This window comes from Hyperolius riggenbachi, chromosome 2 (assembly GCF_040937935.1).
Source record: "Hyperolius riggenbachi isolate aHypRig1 chromosome 2, aHypRig1.pri, whole genome shotgun sequence".
Taxonomy (NCBI): Eukaryota; Metazoa; Chordata; class Amphibia; order Anura; family Hyperoliidae; genus Hyperolius; species Hyperolius riggenbachi.
Window position 1 is genome coordinate 6,268,935 of NC_090647.1, and position 23,583 is coordinate 6,292,517.

General features: G+C 45.5%; 1 protein-coding gene across 1 annotated transcript in view; it reads right to left on the reverse strand.

The window, feature by feature from the left end:
* The window catches only part of LOC137542147 (uromodulin-like), a 43,234-nt gene extending 26,668 nt beyond the window's left edge, over window positions 1–16,566 (reverse strand). Inside the window, exons 1-4 of the mRNA XM_068263862.1 lie at window positions 16,532–16,566; window positions 8,100–8,131; window positions 7,853–7,963; window positions 5,646–6,368 (exon numbers count right to left, since the gene is read on the reverse strand). Of these exons, the coding sequence (XP_068119963.1) occupies window positions 5,646–6,368; window positions 7,853–7,963; window positions 8,100–8,131; window positions 16,532–16,566 (901 nt within the window). The remainder of the gene's footprint in view (window positions 1–5,645; window positions 6,369–7,852; window positions 7,964–8,099; window positions 8,132–16,531) is intronic.
* Window positions 16,567–23,583: the final 7,017 nt, after the last annotated feature.

A 23,583-nucleotide genomic window follows, 5' to 3' on the forward strand; every position in this document is an offset into this window, starting at 1 on the left:
TGTGTGTGTGTGTGTGTGTGTGTGTGTGTGTGTGTGTGTGTGTGTGTGTGTGTGTGTGTGTGTGTGTGTGTGTGTGTGTGCGCGTGCACGTGCGTGTACATGTACAGTGTATGTGTATGTGTATGTGTGTGTGTGCATGTGTGCATATGTGCGCGTGCACGTGCGTGTGCATGTACAGTGTATGTGTGTGTGTGTGTACAGTATGTATGTGTGTGTGTGTGTGTGTGTGTGTGTGTGTGTGTGTGTGTGCGCGTGTGTGTGCGTGTGTGTGTGTCGTGATCACTCGAAAACGGCTTGACTGATTTGAACGAAACTCGGTATACAGATCCCTTACTACCTGGGATGATATGTTCTGGGGGTCTCACATCCTCCCCTGCACACCTGGGCGGAGCTACAAACAACCAATCAGATTTCACCCATTCATGTCAATGGGAAAAATGGAAAAGGCTGCCATTCTCACAGTAATCAAGCCAGAGTCCCCACACTTGGCACAGTTGGTCACTTGGTTACCGAGGTTACAAATCCAGGAAAAGTGGGTGGGGCATAAAACAGCCAATCAAATTTCAGCCGTTCATTTTAAATGGGAAAATGTAACTGCACCCATTCTTAGACTGTTAATCACTGGGTCTAAAACTTGCCACAGTTGGTCACTGGGTGAATGCGATTAAGATTCAAGAAAGTGGGTGGAGCCTACAGCAGCCAATCAAAATTAATCTAATGATTATTCAAGGGGAATATTTAAACTGCTGCCATTCTTACACAGTTAATGGCAGAGGCTTCAAACTTGCTACAGTCGGTCATTGGGTGACTGGGGTCCAAATTCACTAAAGGGACGGGGCCACATACAGCCAATCAGATTTCCTTGGGGGATAAACTGCTTCCATTCACACATTTTTGATGCCAGGAACCTGAAAGCTCACAAACTTGGTCATTGAGTGACTGTGTGTCAAGATTAAAAAAGTGAGCCAAAAACCAAATGTTACTGAGAAAATATAAACTGCAGCCAATCTTACACAGTTAATGGCAGGGTTCTCAAACTTTGCACAGTTGGTCACTGGGTGAATGAGATTAAGATTTTGGAAGGTGGGTGGAGCCTACAACAGCCAATAAAAATTCACCTTTGGATTTTCAAAGGGAATATTTAAGCTGCTACCATTCTTTTATACTGTTAATAGCAGATGCCTCAAACCTGGTACAGTTGGTCACTGGGTGATTAGGGTTCAAATTCAGAAAGGGGGCGGAGCCACAAACAGCCAATAAGATTTGTTTATTTTCCAATGGGAATATACAAAGTATCGATACCAAGGACCCCAAAGCTGATAAAGTTGATAATTGAGTGACTGTATGTCAAGGTTAGAAAAAGTGGGTGGAGCTAACAACTAAATTTTTTACATGGCAGGGTTCCCAAACTTTACACAATTGGCCACTGGGTGACTGGGATGAATATTCAGAAATGTGGGTGGAGCCTACAACAGCCAATCAAAATTCACCTATTGATGTTCAGGGGGAATATTTCCATTGCAACCATTCTTACACTGTTAATGGCAGAGGCCTCAAACCTGATGCAGTCAGTCATTGGGTAACTGGGGTCCAAATTCACTAAAGGGGTGGAGCCACAAACATCCAATCAGATTTGTTAGATTGATTTCAGCCATTCTGTTATTGTCAGGGTTCTCAAACGTGACACAGTTGGCCACTGGGTGGCTGGGATTAATATTCAGGAAAGTGGGTGGAGCCTACAGCAGCCAATCAAAATTCACCTTTTGATTTTCAAGGGGAATATTTACATTGCTGCCATTCATACACTCTTAATGGCAGAGGCCTCAAATCTGGTACAGTCAGTCCCTGGGAGACTGGGGCATAAATTCTGAAAAGGGGGCTGGCCAAAAACAGCCAATCAGATGATTTGTATAATTTCCATGGCAAAATGCAACTTATTTATGCCAAAGACCCCACAGCTTATAAAATTGGTCATTGAGTGACTATATGTCAAGGTTAGAAACAGTGGGCGGAGCCAAAGCCAAAAACCACTAACTTTTTACATGGGAAAATATAAACTGCAGCTTTTCTTACACTGTTAATGGCAGGGTTCTCAAACTTCACACAGTTGGTCACTGAGTGACTAGGATTGATATCCAGAAAAGTAGGTGGAGCCTACAAGAGCCAATCAAAATTCATCTATTGATTTTCAAGGGGAATATTGAAACTGCAGCCATTGTTACACTGTTAATGGCAGAGGCCTCAAACCTGCTACAGTCGGTCATTAAGTGATTGGGGTTAAAATTCAGTAAAGGGGCGGAGCAAAAACACCCAGATTTCTTTGCTGGATAAACTGCTTCCATTAGCACAATTTTGATGCCAGGAACACGAAAGCTCACAAACGTGGTCATTGAGTGACTGTGTGTCAAGGTTACAAAAAGTGGGTGGGGTCAAAAACAGATTTTTCTGGGAAATTGTAAACTGCAGCCCTTCTTCACTGTTAATGGCAGGGTTCTCAAACTTAGCACAGCTGGTTACTGGATGACTGGGATTAATATTCAGAAAAGTTGGTGGAGCCTTAAAAAGCCAATCAAAAATCACATGTTGCTTTTCAAGGGGAATATTAAAATTGCTGCCATTCTTGCACTGTTAATAGCACAAGCCTCAAACCTGGTACAGTTGGTCATTGGGTCACTGAGGTTCAAATTCAGAAAAGGGGACAGAGTCACAAACAGTGAATCAGATTTGTTGCATTTCATGGGAAAATACAAATTATTGATGCCAAGGACCTCAAAGCTCACAAAATTGAGGGACTGTGTGTCCAGGTTACAAAAAGTGGGTGGAGCCAAAACCAAATTTCACTGGGAAAATGTAAACTGCAGCCATTCTTACACTGTTTATGGCAGGGTTCCCAAACTTTGCCCAGATGGTCACTGGGTGACTTAATATTCCACGAAGTGGGTGGAGCCTATAATAGCCAATCAAAATTCATCTGTTGATTTTCAAAGGGAATATTTAAATTGCTGCAATTTTTACACTGTTAATAGCAGATGCCTCAAACCTGCTACAGTTGGTCATTGGGTGACTGGGGTTCAAATGCTGGAGAGGGGCATAGGCCACAAACAGCCTATCTGATTTGTTTAATTTCTATGGGAATATACAAATTATTGATGCCAAGGACCCCAAAGCTCACAAACTTGGTCATTGAGTGTTTGGGCATTAGGGTTAGAAAGTGGGCGGAGCCAACACCAGCCAAATACATACACAGGCAATGCTGGGTCATCAGTGGCTGGAGACAAATATAAAATTTCACTTGGAAAATGTAAACTGCAGCCATTCTTACACTGCTAATGGCAGGGATCTCAAAGTTTGGGCAGTTGGTCACTGGGTGACTGGGATTCATATTCAGAAAAGTGGGTGGAGCCTAAAAAGTGAATCAAACTTCACCTATTGCTTTTCAAGGGAAATATTGAATTGCTGCCATTCTTGCACTGTTAATGGCACAGGCCTCAAACCTGGTACAGTTGGTTATTGGGTGACTGGGGTTCAAATTCAGAAAAGAGGTGGAGCCACACAGATTTTTTCATTTCAATGCAAATTATTGATGCCAAAGACCACAAACCTCACAAACTTGCTCATTGAGTAATTGTGTGTTAGGGTTAGAAAAAGTGGGCGGAGCCAACACCAGCCAAATACATACCCAGGCAACGCCGGGCAATCAGCTAGTTAATCATAAACTTTTGAAGCTGTTTGCTGCTAGATTTGCTGTGTAAACGATCTAAACTTTAGATAAGATATATAGACAAGTTACTTATTATAGTTACTTTTTCATCTCGGATCCGCTTTAATCCCATTTACCCAGTGACCAAGTGTGCCAAGTTTGAGAACCCTGCGATTAACAGTCTAAGAATGGCTGCAGTTTACATTTTCCCTTTTAAAATTTCAGCCTTTCAAAGCTGAAGCTGCACCGGGGCTGGATCTTTCAACAAGACAACAACCCTAAACAGGGCCGGGCCGAGGCATAGGCTGGAGAGGCTCCAGCCTCAGGGCGCAGTGTAGGAGGGGGTGCACAATTCATTCAGCTGTCATTCCTAATTGTGTTTGAAGCAGAAAGAAATAAGAAAAGGGGATACATAGCAGTGACTGCAAGCCAGATAACTAGATATTAAGGTGTTGGGGAGGTTGGGGGCCCTGTGGCCCTCTTAAGCTCAACACACACCATACAATCTTGGTTGTACAGATTTACCAAATCTATGTAGTATAAGGGCCAACAGATTGAAAATACCTTCAATGATTGATTGGAAAAGCTCTTATACTACATGAAAGATTGAACAACCAAGATTGTATGGTGTGTGTTGAGCCTAAGTCTAATAGCAATCAGTGTGTGACAGCTGGGGTGGAAGGGATGGAGGGGCGCACTTTGGTGTCTCAGCCTTGGGTGCTGGAGGACCTTGTCCCTGCTCTGACCCTAAACACTGCTTAAAATCCACTTAGGGCTCATTCACACTAAGAAACGCAAAACACCGGCAATTTTTACCTGCTTTTTGCAGGAGTGATTTTTCAGCGGAAAAGCCACTGAACACTGCGGCGAATTTTCTGCAAATGCGTTTAGCGCTTCTATAGCACTAAAACGCGATTGCTGGGAAATTGCCTGAAAATGGTGCAGTTTGCGTTTTGCGATTTCGGGCAATTTGTGGAGTTTAGTGCAAATCAAACAAGTAAGAACGGGCCCATATGGTTTTATTACACTAGCGCTTTTAAAAAGCGCTAGCCATTGAGCGTTTTGCCGAAATCGCGGCAAAGCGGTCTAGTGTGAATGGGCCCTTAGGCATTCATGCAGAGGAACAAGTACAACATTCTGGAATGGCCATCTCAGTCCCCAGACCTGAATATAATTGAAAATCTGTGGTGTGAGTTGAAGAGAGCTGTCCATGCTCGGAAGCCATCAAACCTGAATGAACTAGAGATGTTTTGTAAAGAGGAATGGTCCAAAATACCTTCAACCAGAATCCAGACTCTCATTGGAACCTACAGAAAGCGTTTAGAGGCTGTAATTTCTGAAAAGGAGGATCTACTAAATATTGATTTTAGTAGTAACTGATTCATTTCTTTTTGTGGTGTACAGAGTTATGCACCTGCCTAATTTTATTTAAACAATTATTGCACGCTTTCTGTAAATCAAATAAACGTCATTTTACTTCTCAAATATCACTGTGTGTGTCTCGTATATGATATATTTAACTGACATTTTTTATCGTAACAACCAACGATTTATACAGGAAAATCATGACCATTAACAAGGTTGCCCACACTTTTGCATCCCACTGTACCTGGACTGTGACTGTTTACATGGTGTGTTCAATAAAAACATGGAATGCTTTGTGTGGTATCAGTGTAAACAGACTGTGATTGTCTATTGTTGTGACTTAGATGAAGATCAGATCACACTTTATGACCAATTTGTGCAGAAACCCATAGAATTCCAAAGGGTTCACATACTTTGTACTGCTATCATATATTGTCTTGCTTTTCCTTACACGCAAGCAACACAGAGACGTAATCACATGACTGTCACCAGCCAATAAAACATGTAGTACAAACTGACCACCACTCTGCCACTAGAATACTGCCTCTGTAGTCTGACGTGTGGCGGGGTAAACACTCACCTGTGCAGTAGACATCAAATCTGAGGCTAGGAGAGAACTTGTAGACATAATATCCACCTGGACAGGCCTTCACTGGAATAGTGCCCCCTTGTGTACATCCACCTGACAACCTGTTAATCAACAGAGACACCATCTGGATTCCATCTCCAATGCTTGGGTTGCTTCCTCCAAGGCTGAAGGGCTCCAGGGAACCACACATTAGAGGTCCCACACACCCTTCCTTCAGGCTGGATCCAGTGCCAACATAACGGTGCCAACCAACGAGGTTGCGGTCAGTGGGGAATCTTCCAGTGGAGGACATGTTGGCCAGTCGGTTGTCTCCATTGACCTGCTGGTAGTTATAACAAGGGTCAGCACACTGAGCTGCCCCACTGATCCACAGACAATCTACATCATTGCTGCAGGGGCTGGTTCCAGATCCACCGCATGGGGCATTCCTGTTGGCAATACACAAGTAGTAACCATTCCGGTTGACGCAGGTGTCTGTTGGAGAACACTTGTTCAGTGTAGGGCTGGCACACTCATCAATATCCACACATTGCTTATTGTCGTTACTCCAGGTGTAGCCATCAGGACAACATGTGTACGTGTCACACAGAGCCATGATTGTGCAGATTACACCATTCCCGACTAATCCAGGCTTGCAGGAACACACCACATAACCAGACTTAACATCACAGTTGATGTTCTCCGCAGAGTTACAATAACTGCATGTTTCAGCATCTGTGGAAAAGAGAAAATGTTAATGTGAAATGATGGACAACTTATGGGTCACTCATCATCTGTACACAGAAGTCTACAGAGTGTGATGCAGATAGCATGGCCTGAGCTGGTACTAGAATGGCCCTACGCTGATCCACAATGACCAGGAATCACCATGGATAGGGAGATTTTCCTGATCGATGAGCCACCCAATCACTGACATGGTGAAGGGTTCTCCATAGACTCTTCTGCCCTCTGCTGATAATATCAGGAGCCTGTTCCCTCTATTGGTGGCTATGCTCCAGATAGCATGGCCTAAGCTGGGATTGGCCTGGCCCTACTCTGATCCACAATGATCAGAAATCACCATGGGTAGGCAGATTCTCTTGACGATTGGGCTACCTAATCACTGACATGGTGAAGGGTTCTCCCTACCAGTCCTCAGACTCTTCTGCCCCCTGCTGGTAATATCAGGAGCCTGTTCCCTCTATTGATGGCTATGCTCCAGATAGCTTGGCCTGAGCTGGGATTGGCATGATGGTCCTACGCCGATACACTATGATTGGGAATCACCATGGATAGGCAGATTCTCTTGACCAATGGGCCATCCAATCACTGACATGGTGAAGGGTTCTCCCTACCAGGACTGTTCTGCCCTCTGCTGGTACTATCAGGAACCCGTGTCCTCCTCTATTGGTGGCTATGCTCCAGATAGCAAGGTCTTACATGGAGCGTTGAGTTAAGTGATGTGCAGCCCACTGTGTCATGTGAGTCCTCTTCCCTAAATGGAGGGTTGTGAAGAGTTTGTCCAGAGGAGACCCAACAGTGGGAGGAATCAAAACATATTAATTTTGGTGGCATTTACATCTTCATATCTGGAGAATAATCTACAACAATCAGGCAGTAAGCTCCTTTTGGTTGGGTCACCAGATAGATCACCCCCTTCACTTCCATTGACTTTATTTTACTCTTTCCATTTCATTTACTAAAGATGCTCATCACCTCTCCGTACATAGCAGAAGACATCCATAGTATTGCCTGCTGGCTCTCAGCTTCACCAAAGGTCCACCACTGGGTATGATTTCACTGTTTCCTTTGGTAAGTAAAGGGGCAGAAATGCTTTGGGAGATTTTAATATTCGAACACAGTAAATTTAGCACAGGAGACTTGGGTGCAGCTGGCGCCACCATGGGCGTAATAGAAATTATGGCTATAGCAGCGCACAGGGAGTAACTTCGGCGTAGTTACTTTTAAAACACAAGAATTCGGCTTCCAGCAATTGCTGAAAGCTGAATTATTTTATTATTTTATTCCCCACCATCCATGGCGGGCTGGAGGGGGAATAGTATTTAACACGGCCGGGGACCTGTGCAGCAGCAGGATCAGCCATATACCGGCTGTATCCTGTGCCCAAGTCTCCCGCGCCGATTTCTCTCGTACACTTTAATACTATCTGTGTTCCACTGAGATGGTTTTTTTACTCACTACCTGTGCTTTGGACCTACGTGGACTTTGGCAGCATTTCGGAGAAGCCAGGTGGTCTGTGGAAAGGAAGTCTCTCGACAGGAAATATGTGGACACAAATGATGTGGACATGAAAACTGTGCACAGGAAGTCTGTGGCAAACAAAAGAAATGACTCAGGAAGCTGAGATATTTCATATTTTACCATCAGCAGCATAATTAACTTCACACTGAGCATGCGTGCTACTCAGTGTGGGAGGAGCTTCCGGGCAGCATAATCAAACATTACATCGGTCCACATATTTCCTGTCCACAGACTTCCTGTGCAAGAAAAACAGCACATGCCCGGGTCTCAAACTGCAGAATTATTTCCACACCAGGGACATCGAGTCAAGCAGTCAGCACCCAAATCCACCAAGGATGCACAAAGTCTACATCAAACAAAATAAATGACTGGGTCTCCACCTGGACAATCATAGCACTTTAATTATACCATAGTGATAAAACACAACGTTTTGGCTGTAAGGCCTTTTCTCAAGTGTTACAGAGTGAAGTAAAAGCTCACATAAAAAATTCCATTAAGATCAATAAAACACACCCACATAGGGGGCGGGCACAAGCTTATAGAAGGAAAGGCCAATTTAAAGGGGAACACCACATTCACATGCATTATAAAAATCATTTCAAATTGAACGCATCATTTAATCCATTAGGGGCTAGAGTACTTAGCCTATCAATCCATCTGTGCTCCCATCTGAGTAGGGAAATCTACGCATCCATTCCCTCACCGATGTTAACTTTCTCGAGCACACACCAGCGTAAATCACCAAAAATATGTCCATTTTCAAAATAATGTTTCCCTATGGGAGAATGAAACTTTTTTTTCAGGATCATCATTCATGACACTTTTTGTACAATCTAATACCGACCCGCTCTAGCCGTTTGTCCCACATAACCCATCCCACAGGGGCATTTCAAAATATACACAGCATTAGAAGTAAGACAACAAAAATTGCCATTGATTTGAATTGTATTGCCCCTCGTGGGAAGCCTAATGGGGTCACCCTTAATAATTTCAGAACAGTTTTGGCAACTCAAAGAAGGAAAAGTCCCCTTCTACATAGACAAGAACGTACTTTGTGATGGAGCACTCTTTTAATATCCGCTCTAACTAACCTATCTCGAAGACTTTTACCCTTCTTGTAAACAAACGATGGAAGAGATGGAAATACTTTGGATAACAACGGTCTCCCTCTATGAGGGACCAATTGTCCAAAGCACGACTTTCACTAATTGTGCATAATTGTCATATGTAGAAATGAACAAAACATCTCTATTTTCATGTTCTCTGACCTTTTTCTTCCTAAGTTATTTCCTGTTCAATTCTGCCACCATTTGTGCCGTGTTTTTAACCTCCTCTTTTTTATACCCTCTGCCTGAAAAATCTGAACACCAGGGCAGGGGGTATTCCATGTGTTATGCTGGGATTAGTACTTATTTTTCTGCTGGAAAGGAGAGGTATAGCTTAAATAGTTTTTTTTTTTGCTGAACTTAATCTTTGTCATGACTCGATAAAATTTACTCTGGAGTTCCACCTCAACAATTTACACTTTTTGGACGTTGATGTGCAGTTTGATGGGGAAGGTTTTTATACTGATGTGTTCTGAAAAATACGGACCGTAATAATGCTTTATTAGCTAGTAGCTAGTGCTACCAGCTGCCACCCACAATCCTTAATATGTGGACTTTAAAAGAGCCAATTTATTTGAGCAAGACGCATAACATCCAGTGATGATGCTTACCAACTACAGCATCTATCTGAAAATGGCGCCTGCAAATAATGGCGCATGGTGTTGCAGCTAATCCGTTTGTCGCTTATCACTATTTAATGTTAAAGCCTTATTGTTATTTAGCTCTGTTTATTTTATTGAACATTAGCGTTAGCACACAGCAGGGGCAGCGCCAGGGGGGTGCTTGGGGGTGCTCGAGCACCCCCTAGAATTGTCCAAGCACCCCCAAAGCACCCCCTGGAGTGAACTGACTTCAGGCGTCTAAAATACGCCAAGTCAGTTCACAGAGCGGCAGCACGGAGCAGCAGGCAGGGCTACGGTAAGATGGCCGCCCGGAGCCCTGTTCTGCAGACTTCGAGTCTGCAGTGCATGGCTTCGGGCGGCCATTTTCCTGTAGCCCTGCTCTCTGCATGCAGGCAGGAAGTCTCGTCGTGACGTCTGGAAGGAAGAGGATCGTGGGCGCGCGGGCGCTGCGCGCCACAAGGAGGTCGGGACAGGAGGTCGGGAAAGAAGGTCTTCTGGCTGTAGGTGAGTAAATGGGTTTTTCTTTTCTTTTTCAGGTGATGCTGATTGTGCATATTGGGGCCATATCTGCTACGGATTGTGCATATTGGGGTCATATCTGCTACGGATTGTGCATATTGGGGTCATATCTGCTACGGATTGTGCATATTGGGGTCATATCTGCTACCGATTGTGCATATTGGTGTCATTTCTGCTACCAATTGTGCATATTGGGGTTTTCTGCTACCGATTGTGCATATTGGGGTCATATCTGCTACGGATTGTGCATATTGGAGTCATATCTGCTACCGATTGTGCATATTGGGGTCATATCTGCTACCGATTGTGCATATTGGGGTCATATCTGCTACCGATTGTGCATATTGGGGTCATATCTGCTACCGATTGTGCATATTGGGGTCATATCTGCTATGGATTGTGCATATTGGGGTCATATCTGCTACCGATTGTGCATATTGGGGTCATTTCTGCTACCGATTGTGCATATTGGGGTCATATCTGCTACCGATTTGTGCATATTGGGGCCATATCTGCTACCGATTGTGCATATTGGGGCCATATCTGCTACCGATTGTGCATATTGGGGCCATATCTGCTACCGATTGTGCATATTGGGACCATATCTGCTACCGATTGTGCATATTGGGACCATATCTGCTACCGATTGTGCATATTTGGGACCATATCTGCTACCGATTGTGCATATTTGGGACCATATCTGCTACCGATTGTGCATATTTGGGACCATATCTGCTACCGATTGTGCATATTGGGGCCATATCTGCTACCGATTGTGCATATTGGGGCCATATCTGCTACAGATTGTGCATATTGGGGTCATATCTGCTACCGATTGTGCATATTGGGGTCATTTCTGCTACCGATTGTGCATATTGGGGTTTTCTGCTACCGATTGTGCATATTGGGGTCATATCTGCTACGGATTGTGCATATTGGAGTCATATCTGCTACCGATTGTGCATATTGGGGTCATATCTGCTACCGATTGTGCATATTGGGGTCATATCTGCTACCGATTGTGCATATTGGGGTCATATCTGCTACCGATTGTGCATATTGGGGTCATATCTGCTACCGATTGTGCATATTGGGGTCATATCTGCTACCGATTGTGCATATTGGGGTCATATCTGCTACCGATTGTGCATATTGGGGTCATTTCTGCTACCGATTGTGCATATTGGGGTTTTCTGCTACCGATTGTGCATATTGGGGTCATATCTGCTACGGATTGTGCATATTGGAGTCATATCTGCTACCGATTGTGCATATTGGGGTCATATCTGCTACCGATTGTGCATATTGGGGTCATATCTGCTACCGATTGTGCATATTGGGGTCATATCTGCTACCGATTGTGCATATTGGGGTCATATCTGCTACCGATTGTGCATATTGGGGTCATATCTGCTACGGATTGTGCATATTGGAGTCATATCTGCTACCGATTGTGCATATTGGGGTCATATCTGCTACCGATTGTGCATATTGGGGTCATATCTGCTACCGATTGTGCATATTGGGGTCATATCTGCTACCAATTGTGCATATTGGGGTCATATCTGCTACCGATTGTGCATATTGGGGTCATATCTGCTACCGATTTGTGCATATTGGGGTCATATCTGCTACCGATTGTGCATATTGGGGCCATATCTGCTACCGATTGTGCATATTGGGACCATATCTGCTACCGATTGTGCATATTGGGACCATATCTGCTACCGATTGTGCATATTTGGGACCATATCTGCTACCGATTGTGCATATTTGGGACCATATCTGCTACCGATTGTGCATATTTGGGACCATATCTGCTACCGATTGTGCATATTGGGGCCATATCTGCTACCGATTGTGCATATTGGGGCCATATCTGCTACCGATTGTGCATATTGGGGCCATATCTGCTACCGATTGTGCATATTGGGGCCATATCTGCTACCGATTGGGCATATTAGGGCCATATCTGCTACCGATTGTGCATATTGGGGCCATATCTGCTACCGATTGTGCATATTGGGGCCATATCTGATAACGATTGTGCATATTGGGGTCATATCTGCTACCGATTGTGCATATTGGGGCCATATCTGATAACGATTGTGCATATTGGGGTCATATCTGCTACCGATTGTGCATATTGGAGCCATATCTGATAACGATTGTGCATATTGGGGTCATTGGACGTGTTTTTTGTTAAAATCTGCTCACATTACGTGTATTTTCTTGAGAAAACCTGCACAATTATGTGAATTTTCTGGGAAAAGGGTCACCAAAACTTGGGCCCTCTGTCTTTGCGTTGCACTTTTAAAGGGAACCCAAGGTGAGAATAATATTGAGGCTGCCATATTTATCTCCTTTTAAGTAATACCAGCTGCCTGGCTGCCGTGTTGGTCCTCTGCCTCTAATTCTTTCAACCATAGACCCTGAACAAGCATGCAGCAGGTCAGGGGTTTCTGACAATATTGTCAGAACTGACAAGATTAGCTACATGCTTGTTTCTGGTGTAATTCAGTTCACTACTACAGCCAAATAGATCAGCAGGGCTGCCAGGCAACTAGAATTGTTTAAAAGGAAATAAATATGGCAGCCACCATATCACTCTCACCCTGGGTTCACTTTAAATTACAGTTAGCCCCGCCCTCATCCGGTCATGACCACGCCCATTTTTTCGCCGCGGCCCGCTTCGCGCGCCGCAGGTTGTAGCCACGCCCGTTTTTTGCCGCGGCGCAGGTCGTCAGCTCCCCTGGAAATTGGTCCAGCACCTGCATAGCACCCCCTAAAAAAAATTCCTGGAGCCGCCACTGGCACACAGAACCCTCTCTGTACCTATCCCTAACCCCTGGACCTTCCCCCCAGGTGTTGCCAAACCCTTACCACTTCCCTGGTGGTGCCTAACCCTATGACTCCGCTGGTGGTGTGTGGTGTCTAACCCTAACCACCCTCCTGGTGGTGCCTAACCCTAACCACCCCCCTGGTGGTGTCTAACCCTAAGACCCCCCTGGTGGTGCCTAACCCTAACCACCCCTCTGGTGGTGCCTAACCCTAACCACCCCTCTGGTGGTGCCTAACCCTAACCACCCCCCTGGTGGTGCCTAACCCTAACCACCCCCCTGGTGGTGCCTAACCCTAACCACCCCTCTGGTGGTGCCTAACCCTAACCACCCCCCTGGTGGTGCCTAACCCTAACCATCCCTCTGGTGGCGCCTAACCCTAACCACCCCCCTGGTGGTGCCTAACCCTAACCACCCCCTGGTGGTGCCTAACCCTAACCACCCCCCTGGTGGTGCCTAACCCTAACCACTTCCCTGGTGGTGCCTAACCCTAAGACTCCCCTGGTGGTGCCTAACCCTAAGACTCCCCTGGTGGTGCCTAACCCTAACCACCCTCCTGGTGGTGCCTAACCCTAACCACCCCCCTGGTGGTGTCTAACCCTAAGACCCCCCTGGTGGTGCCTAACCCTAACTACCCCCCTGGTGGTGCCTAACCCTAAGACCCCCCTGGTGATGCCTAACCCTAACCACCCCCCTGGTGGTGCCTAACCCTAAGACCCCCCTGGTGGTGCCTAACCCTAACCACCCCTCTGGTGGTGCCTAACCCTAACCACCCCTCTGGTGGTGCCTAACCCTAACCACCCCTCTGGTGGTGCCTAACCCTAACCACCCCCCTGGTGGTGCCTAACCCTAAGACCCCCCTGGTGATGCCTAACCCTAACCACCCCCCTGGTTGTGCCTAACCCTAAGACCTACCTGGTGGTGCCTAACCCTAAATCTCCCCTGGTGGTGCCTAACCGTAACCTTGACAGTGTTACATTAAATCCATTCACCATTTTGCAGTTAAATAACGTCTGCAGTTTGGCTTATGTAGGTTAGCTATTGATAAATAACGTTACTGTGCGCAATAACGTCTGCAGTTTGGCTTATGTAGGGCGCTATTGATAAATAACGTTACTGTGGGCAATAACGTCTGCTGTTTGGCACATGAACGGCGCTATTGATAAATAATATTACTGTGCGCTGTTTTTCTTCTTTTTTCCCTGTGCGCCATTATTATGCAGTACTAACGATAAATAGCGATAAGCGTATCTTTCTAATGCGGCACCATTTTTATGCATAGGCGCTGTGCGCCATTATTCACTGATCCGCAACTACAAGAAAAAAGATTGGTGGAGAATTTTTCAGGCAGAGGATATAAAAAAGAGGAGGTTGAAAACACGGCACAAATGGTGGCAGAATTGGACAGGAAAGAACTTAGGAAGAAAGTGGTCAGAGAACATGACAATAGAGATGTTTTGTTCATTTCTACATATGACAATTATGCACAATTAGTGAAAAGTCGTGCTTTGGACAATTGGTTCTTCATAGAGGGAGACCGTTGTTATCCAAAGTATTTCCATCTCCTCCATCGTTTGTTTACAGGAAGGGTAAAAGTCTTCGAGATAGGTTGGTTAGAGCGGATATTAAAAGAGTGCTCCATCACAAAGTACATTCTTGTCTATGTAGAAGGGGACTTCTCCTTGTATGAGTTGCCAAAACTGTTCGAGCATTATTAAAGTGAAGGTCCAAGGACAAAAAAAACCAAAGTCCACTTACCTGGGGCTTCCTCCAGCCCCTGGCTGCCGTGCAGGGTTGCTTGTAAACTACGCCAGCACGAAACCTACGCATCGTAGTACGCAACTACGCGTCGTAGTTCGTAGGCGAAGTTGAAGAACTACACTTACGCATTTCCGCGTAGTCGTAGTCCCGCTATGCGTAGCTTCGCCCGCTACGCGTAGTTGACGTATGTATTGCGAAGTCAACTACGCGTGCGGTAACTGCATTGATATGGGTCATTGCGCATGCGCAGAAATTTTATTGCCCTTTGTACGCATACAATTTCGCATTGGATGTTGGAATGTATGCTTAAATTAGTTTGTGTATGCGCATAGTTAGCAGATTATTGCGGAAATTTTTCCGCATAAGGGCATAAGCGGTCGCATCAACTACGCAACGCAATACGTGAAGCTTGCGTATTTTAATGCATAGTCTACGGTATGCTAATGTAGCGAAGTGGCTGATTTCGGAACCGTAGATTGCGAAGCGTATTTGCAAAAAAATACGCGTAGTTCCAGCGCAGCGTAGCGAAGTTGGCTGCCTACGACCATCCCTGCTGCCGTGCCCCTGTGAAATGCCCCTGTGGGATGGATTATGTGGGACAAACTTCTAGAGCGGTTTGTGTGAGAATGAATGGGCATCGCAGCAATACTTGATTGTACAAAGTAGTATGATGATGAACCTGAAAAAAAGTCTGATTCTCCCATAGGGAAAGGTTATTTTGAACATGGACATATTTTTGGTGATTTACGCTGGTGTGTGCTCGAGAAAGTTAACATCAGTGAGGGAATGGATGCGTAGATTTCCCTACTCAGATGGGAGCACAGATGGATTGATAGGCTAAGTACTCTAGCCCCTAATGGATTAAATAATGCGTTCAATTTGAAATGCTTTTTATAATCCATGTACAGTAAATGTGATGTTCCCCTTTAAATTGGCCTTTCCTTCTATAAGCTTGTGCCCGCCCCCTATGTGGGTGTGTTTTATTGATCTTAATGGAATTTTTTATGTGAGCTTTTACTTCACTCTGTAACACTTGAGAAAAGGCCTTACAGCCAAAACGTTGTGTTTTATCACTATGGTATAATTAAAGTGCTATGATTGTCCAGGTGGAGACCCAGTCATTTATTTTGTTTGATGTAGACTTTGTGCATCCTTGGTGGGTCCGGGTGCTGACTGGTTGACTCCCTGTCCCTGGTGTGGAAATAATTCTGCAGTTTGAGACCCGGGCATGTGCTGTTTTTCTTGCACAGGAAGTCTGTGGACAGGAAATATGTGGACCGGTGTAATGTCTGATTGCGCTGCCCGGAAGCTCCTCCCACACTGAGTAGCACGCATGCTCAGTGTGAAGTTAATTATGCTGCTGATGGTAAAATACTAAATATCTCCGCTTCCTTACATCCTACACTCCCCAAATTTTTAGGGTAGGGAGGGGACCCCCCGAACTACCTCTATGCCAAATTGCAGCCCCTGAGCCCTGCTGGTTCAGGAGATAGATTAGAGAAACCTATCTAGGGAACCAGTGGGGCTCGGGGGCTGCAATTTGGCATAGAGGTCACTGGCGCTTGGAAGGGGGTATTCTGGGTGTCTGGAACCCCCTGCACTGACCAGAAGTGGGGCTGTCGTTTATTCAGCCATCCATTGGGCATCATCTCCTGAGACTGAACAGCGGCAGCCACGGATGTTATAGCGCAGCTGGCTGCCGCCTGCTCATGTGTGTGCGGGCCAGCGAGAGACAGACTCTGACTGGCAGTATGAGAGCGGGCGGGGGTGGTGCACAGATACATTACCTCTTGGCGGCGGTGATGGCGTCCGAGGTTTCCATGGCTACCTTTATCCTGGCTCTGATGTGACGTCACCACGCCATCCAGCCGCAGCGGCCATGCTCCTCCCTCTGAAGGCCATTGGAAGTAGAGTTGAGCTGAAATTTTCGTAATTTCGCATTACTATAATTACGCATGCGAAATTTGCGATTACGATGCGAAATTAGCGTAGCGAAATTGCCATTAAAATCGTAATTGAAAATACCGTAAGCGTAATTTTCAACGCGAAATTTCGCGTTTCGTTCATGCCGTAATTTCGCATTAAACGCTACCGTAATTTCGCGTTAAACCGTAACGCTCCGTATAATATAAAAAAGCCGCCGACTTTAAGGGTTAATAGCAAAGCCCCCTTAAATGCTAAGAGCCTCAAATTTGGAGAATATATTAAGGAGATCAGGAGGAATAAGAGGAAAACATTTTTTTTCAAAAAGACCTTATAGTTTTTGAGAAAATCGATGTTAAAGTTTCAAAGGAAAAATGTAAACATTTAAAAACCCGCCGACTTTAACGGTTAATAGCAAAGCCTGCTTAAAGTTTAGGAACACCAAATTCCCAGGGTATATTAAGGGGATCAGTGGGAATAAGAGGAAAAAAATTTTTTTCAAAAAGACCTTATAGTTTTTGAGAAAATCGATTTTTAAGTTTCAAGTACGAAAATGTCTTTTAAATGCGGAAAATGTCCGTTTTTTTTGCACAGGTAACAATAGTGTATTATTTTCATAGATTCCCCCAAGTGGGAAGAGTTTTACTTACTTCGTTCTGAGTGTGGGAAATATAAAAAAAAAACGACGTGGGGTCCCCCCTCCCAGACCTCTTTAACCCCTTGTCCCCCATGCAGGCTGGGATAGCCAGAATGCGGAGCACCGGCCGCGTGGGGCTCCGCACCCTGACTATACCAGCCCGCATGGTCCATGGATTGGGGGGTCTCGGAAGGGGAGGGGCAGCCAAGCTTTCCCCTCCCCCTCCGAGCCCTTGTCCAATCCAAGGACAAGGGGCTCTTCTCCACCTCCGATGGGCGGTGGAGGTGGAGGCCGCGATTTCCTGGGTGGGGGGTTCATGGTGGAATCTGGGAGTCCCCTTTAAAAAGGGGTCCCCCAGATGCCCACCCCCCTCCCAGGAGAAATGAGTATAGAGGTACTTGTAGTACCCCTTACCCATTTCCTTTAAGAGTTAAAAGTAAATAAACACACAAACACATAGAAAAAGTATTTTAATTGAACAAAAAACATAACCACGAAAAAAGTCCTTTAATATTCTTAATTAACCATTAATACTTACCTGTCCCTTTAAATAAATGATCCCACGCAATATCCTCGGAAATGTTCTATCAGTTACAATGTAACAAAGTTATTATGTAACAACTTTGTTACATTGTAACTACGCCGCACCCGACGCCACTCGCCGCTCAGCCGCCGCATACGCGTCCGTGCAGGACGCTAAGTCCCCGCAGCTCCCGCTGTCCACCCCGCCCACATCTGTCACCCACATGTCACCCACATGTGGGTGACATGTGGGTGACATGTGGGAGAGGCGGGGAGGGCAGCGGAGCCGGCGGGGACTTAGCGTCCTGCACGGACCCGACAGAGCTCTGAGCTATATAGCTCAGAGCTCTGAGAAGCATCTTTGTATTTGGGCTCCAAGGAGCCCCATTGGTCCTTAGCAGACCAATGGGGTTCCTTCAAATCAGAAGGAACCCCATTGGTCTGCTAAGGACCAATGGGGCTCCTTGGAGCCCAAATACAAAGATGCTTTCGAGAGCTCTGAGCTATCTGTCGGGTCCTGCAGCGCAGACGCGGCGGCGGCGGCGGCGGTGAGTGACGTCGGGTGCGGCGTAGTTACAATGTAACAAAGTTGTTATATTGTAATAACTTTGTTACATTGTAACTGATAGAACATTTCCGAGGATATTGCGTGGGATCATTTATTTAAAGGGACAGGTAAGTATTAATGGTTAATTAAGAATATTAAAGGACTTTTTTCGTGGTTATGTTTTTTGTTCAATTAAAATACTTTTTCTATGTGTTTGTGTGTTTATTTACTTTTAACTCTTAAAGGAAATGGGTAAGGGGTACTACAAGTACCTCTATACTCATTTCTCCTGGGAGGGGGGTGGGCATCTGGGGGACCCCTTTTTAAAGGGGACTCCCAGATTCCACCATGAACCCCCCACCCAGGAAATCGCGGCCTCCACCTCCACCGCCCATCGGAGGTGGAGAAGAGCCCCTTGTCCTTGGATTGGACAAGGGCTCGGAGGGGGAGGGGAAAGCTTGGCTGCCCCTCCCCTTCCGAGACCCCCCAATCCATGGACCATGCGGGCTGGTATAGTCAGGGTGCGGAGCCCCACGCGGCCGGTGCTCCGCATTCTGGCTATCCCAGCCTGCATGGGGGACAAGGGGTTAAAGAGGTCTGGGAGGGGGGACCCCACGTCGTTTTTTTTTTATATTTCCCACACTCAGAACGAAGTAAGTAAAACTCTTCCCACTTGGGCGAATCTATGAAAATAATACACTATTGTTACCTGTGCAAAAAAAACGGACATTTTCCGCATTTAAAAGACATTTTCGCCCTTGAAACTTAAAAATCGATTTTCTCAAAAACTATAAGGTCTTTTTGAAAAAAAAAATTTTTCTCTTATTCCCACTGATCCCCTTAATATACCCTGGGAATTTGGTGTTCCTAAACTTTAAGCAGGCTTTGCTATTAACCGTTAAAGTCGGTGGGTTTTTAAATGTTTACATTTTTCCTTTGAAACTTTAACATCGATTTTCTCAAAAACTATAAGGTCTTTTTGAAAATAAAAAATTTCCTCTTAATCCTCCTGATCTCCTTAATATATTCTCCAAATTTGAGGCTCTTAGCATTTAAGGGGGCTTTGCTATTAACCCTTAAAGTCGGCGGCTTTTTTATATTATACGGAGCGTTACGGTTTAACGCGAAATTACGGTAGCGTTTAATGCGAAATTACGGCATGATACGACTGTAATGCGAAAATTACGCGAAAATTACGCTTACGCGAAATTTCGCGAAATCCTTCTTCATTACGATTATGTACTTACGGCCATAATCGTAATTACACTAATTACGCGAAATTTCGCAAAATCGTAATTAGGTCATTACGCTCATCTCTAATTGGAAGACACGTCAGAGTATGCGTCCATGTGGAGAGAGAGGAGTACTGCTGCTGGATGAGTTCTCTTGAGTCACTGACTCGATAAGGCAAGTGCAGCCAGGGCTCACTAGTTAGAGGCAGGGTGGGGGATGTTTGGAAGCCAGCTAGCCATTCCATATGTGAGAGAGAGAGGGGGGGTTGTGTTGCCCAGCCCCATCTACACCATACGATTTGTCATGCGATCGATATGCAATCGCTGATCAAATTGATAAAATCCAAAATGCCCGATCAGGTTTCAATTCGATTTGCATTGATAACGAATGCATATCGAATCGAACCCTGATCAAACATGTTGGGCTCGATTCAGTAAACGGTGCTAATCCAGTTAGCACGCCTAAAGGCTTTGGGCATGCTAACTAGGGTGCTAAGTAGTTAGCACATACAAACTACTTAGCACCGTAGTTAGCACATGCAAACTTAGCACAGTAGTTAGCACATGCAAACTACTTAGCACCGTAGTTAGGACATGCAAACTACTACTTAGCACCGTGCTAACTAGGGTGCTAAGCTCCATGGTTAGATACCCCTGGTCTTGCTAATTATGATCTTGTAAAAGATAGAATATTTGGAAATGTAAATTCAATCTGAGCTCTATATATTATGTGACGATCATTATATTATTGTTAACAATACCTCTCATCTTCCACAGTGATAATTGATGCTGAAGCTACTGTTGGAAAAGTTAGGAGGTGCACTGCTACACTGCATATTCTGTCATATGTTCCTTTTCTTTATTGAATAAACACTGATTTTTTAAAAAAAACTAGGGTGCTAAGTAGTTTACATGTGCTAACTACGGTGCTAAGTAGTTTGCATGTGCTAACTACGGTGCTAAGTAGTTTGCATGTGCTAACTACGGTGCTAAGTAGTTTACATGTGCTAACTACGGTGCTAAGTAGTTTGCATGTGCTAACTACTTAGCACGTGCAAAGCATGTTAGCACATGCAAAGTGGCTTTTCACTGGCGTGCTAACACTTAGCACCCTTTTCTGAACCAAGCCCCTTGGATTTTATTGATTTGATCAGCGATCACATATCGATCGCATGAAAAATTGTATGTGAGAGGGAGAGAGGGGGGGTTGTGTTGCCCACAGCACAGCAATGTAAAGCCCCATCTACACCATACGATTTTTCATGCGATCCATATACGATCGTTGATCAAATTGATAAAATACAACATGTCCGATCCGGATTTGTTTCGATTTGCGTGATAACAAGAGCAAATCAAATCGAATCCTGATCTAGCATGTTGGACTTTATCGATTCGATCAGCGATCGCATGCCGATCACATGGAAAATTGTATAGTGTAAACCTTTCAGGAATCCCCCCCTTGAAAATCCTGGATTTGCCCCTGCACAGTCTCGCACGCATCCAATGGGATGCGTTCCACCACTCACTACTGCGCACTTCCTCCTTTCGGACGAATGGGACGCATGCAAGCGTGTGATATGCAAGCGGCGGACATCTGGGTAATTATTATCCCCCTGTCTTCCATACACACACCTGAGTCAATTAAGCCTCCATAGAATCACAAATTCGAGTAACTAGCTACTCGTAATTACTCATGATCATATCCCTGATTCTGAGAGCTCAGCCCTACCCAACATATATACGGCATACAGTATATATCATAACACTTATATAAATGGCTCTGAGAACAGTCCCTGGCCCTGCACAACAAGAGTGGGTCCTGCTGCATCACCAAGGGGACATGTCATGTGACACATAGAAGAGCCAATCACAGCCCGGCCTAACCACTGCTACTCTCTCAGCACAACAAGAGTGGGTCCTGCTGCATCACCAAGGGGACATGTCATGTGACACATAGAAGAGCCAATCACAGGCCGGCCTGACAGCTGCTACTCTCTCAGCACAACAAGAGGAGGTCCTGCTGCATCACCAAGGGGACATGTCATGTGACACATAGAAGAGCCAATCACAGGCCGGCCTGACAGCTGCTACTCTCTCAGCACAACAAGAGGACGTCCTGCTGCATCACCAGGAGGGACATGTCATGTGACACATAGAAGAGCCAATCACAGGCTGGCCTGACCGCTGCTACTCTCTCAGCACAACAAGAGGAGGTCCTGCTGCATCACCAGGGGGGACATGTCATGTGACACATAGAAGAGCCAATCACAGGCTGGCCTGACAGCTGCTACTCTCTCAGCACAACAAGAGGAGGTCCTGCTGCATCACCAGGGGGACATGTCATGTGACACATAGAAGAGCCAATCACAGGCCGGCCTGACAGCTGCTACTCTCTCAGCACAACAAGAGGAGGTCCTGCTGCATCACCAGGGGGGACATGTCATGTGACACATAGAAGAGCCAATCACAGGCCGGCCTGACAGCTGCTACTCTCTCAGCACAACAAGAGGAGGTCCTGCTGCATCACTAGGGGGGCATGTCATGTGACACATAGAAGAGCCAATCACAGGCCGGCCTGACAGCTGCTACTCTCTCAGCACAACAAGAGAAGGTCCTGCTGCATCACCAAGGGGACATGTCATGTGACACATAGAAGAGCCAATCACAGGCCGGCCTGACCACTGCTACTCTCTCAGCACAACAAGAAGAGGTCCTGCTGCATCACCAGGGGGACATGTCATGTGACACATAGAAGAGCCAATCACAGGCCGGCCTGACCGCTGCTACTCTCTCAGCACAACAGGAGGACGTCCTGCTGCATCACCAGGGGGACATGTCATGTGACACATAGAAGAGCCAATCACAGGCTGGCCTGACAGCTGCTACTCTCTCAGCACAACAAGAGGAGGTCCTGCTGCATCACCAGGGGGACATGTCATGTGACACATAGAAGAGCCAATCACAGGCCGGCATGACCGTTGCTCCGGATCTTATAGGAAGGATGTACAGGAAATAAGCCGGTGATGTACTTACATGATGTAAACACTGGAAAACAAAAGAAAAGAGAAAAATAAAATTAATATCACAATAATCAGTTCCCACCTCTCCCCACACACTCCCCCCCCCCCCCCCCCGCTGGTGAACTGGTACATGGATCTTTGGCTGCCATCTACTATGTCCCATCTAAAACAAGCCGTTTTTCCCACGATAGGAAAGCCATGTATGCAGAGTGCGCACTGCATGCGGAATATAGAAATAATGAACTTGTGTGTTTTAAAAATACATCTAAAAACCTAGTGAAAAACGCGTAACATATGGGTTTCCTGTGCGGCCCACAGTGCATTTTTGCATGCTTTTTCAGAGATGCACGCAATTTCAATAAGTGTGACCCCTGCCTGATTCATGGCTCTGCAGAGAATGAGGCATCTTGCACACTACATGCAATTCTGATTTGCAATTTTTAATCGGTACAGCATGCTGCATTTTTTTAGCATTTTTCTTTTTGTTTTGATAGTCTTCAGGGAAAAGCAGAATCGCAAATGGGAATTGCAGTGTGCAGGGGGCCTAAGTGTGATCTGAGCCGAGTCCCAGCTTCTCTCACTAGCTCTTGTAGTGGGAGGTAGTCATGCTTGTAGTTCAGTTACTCAGCAATATCCCTAGGGATGGTCGGTAACGCAAATTCCCATTTACAATTTTCCGTTTTTCCATTTCCTGTTTTCAAATTTCCGTTTTCCGATTTCTGAATGACTATTGGAAATGCGGGAATTTCAGTTCCACTGAATCGGAATGAACATCCCTAAATATAACTGGGGGATTAGCTGTAGCTGGGCAGAGGTTGATGTAACTGGAGTGCTAAGGCTTGCTTCACATATACAGTATTTCCACTCCAGTCCTGTCAGTTTTGCATCAGTTTTCTATCTGTTTCATCTGAGAAGACTGGACACCTTTTATGTGTGACCACACTCACAGAAAACGGAG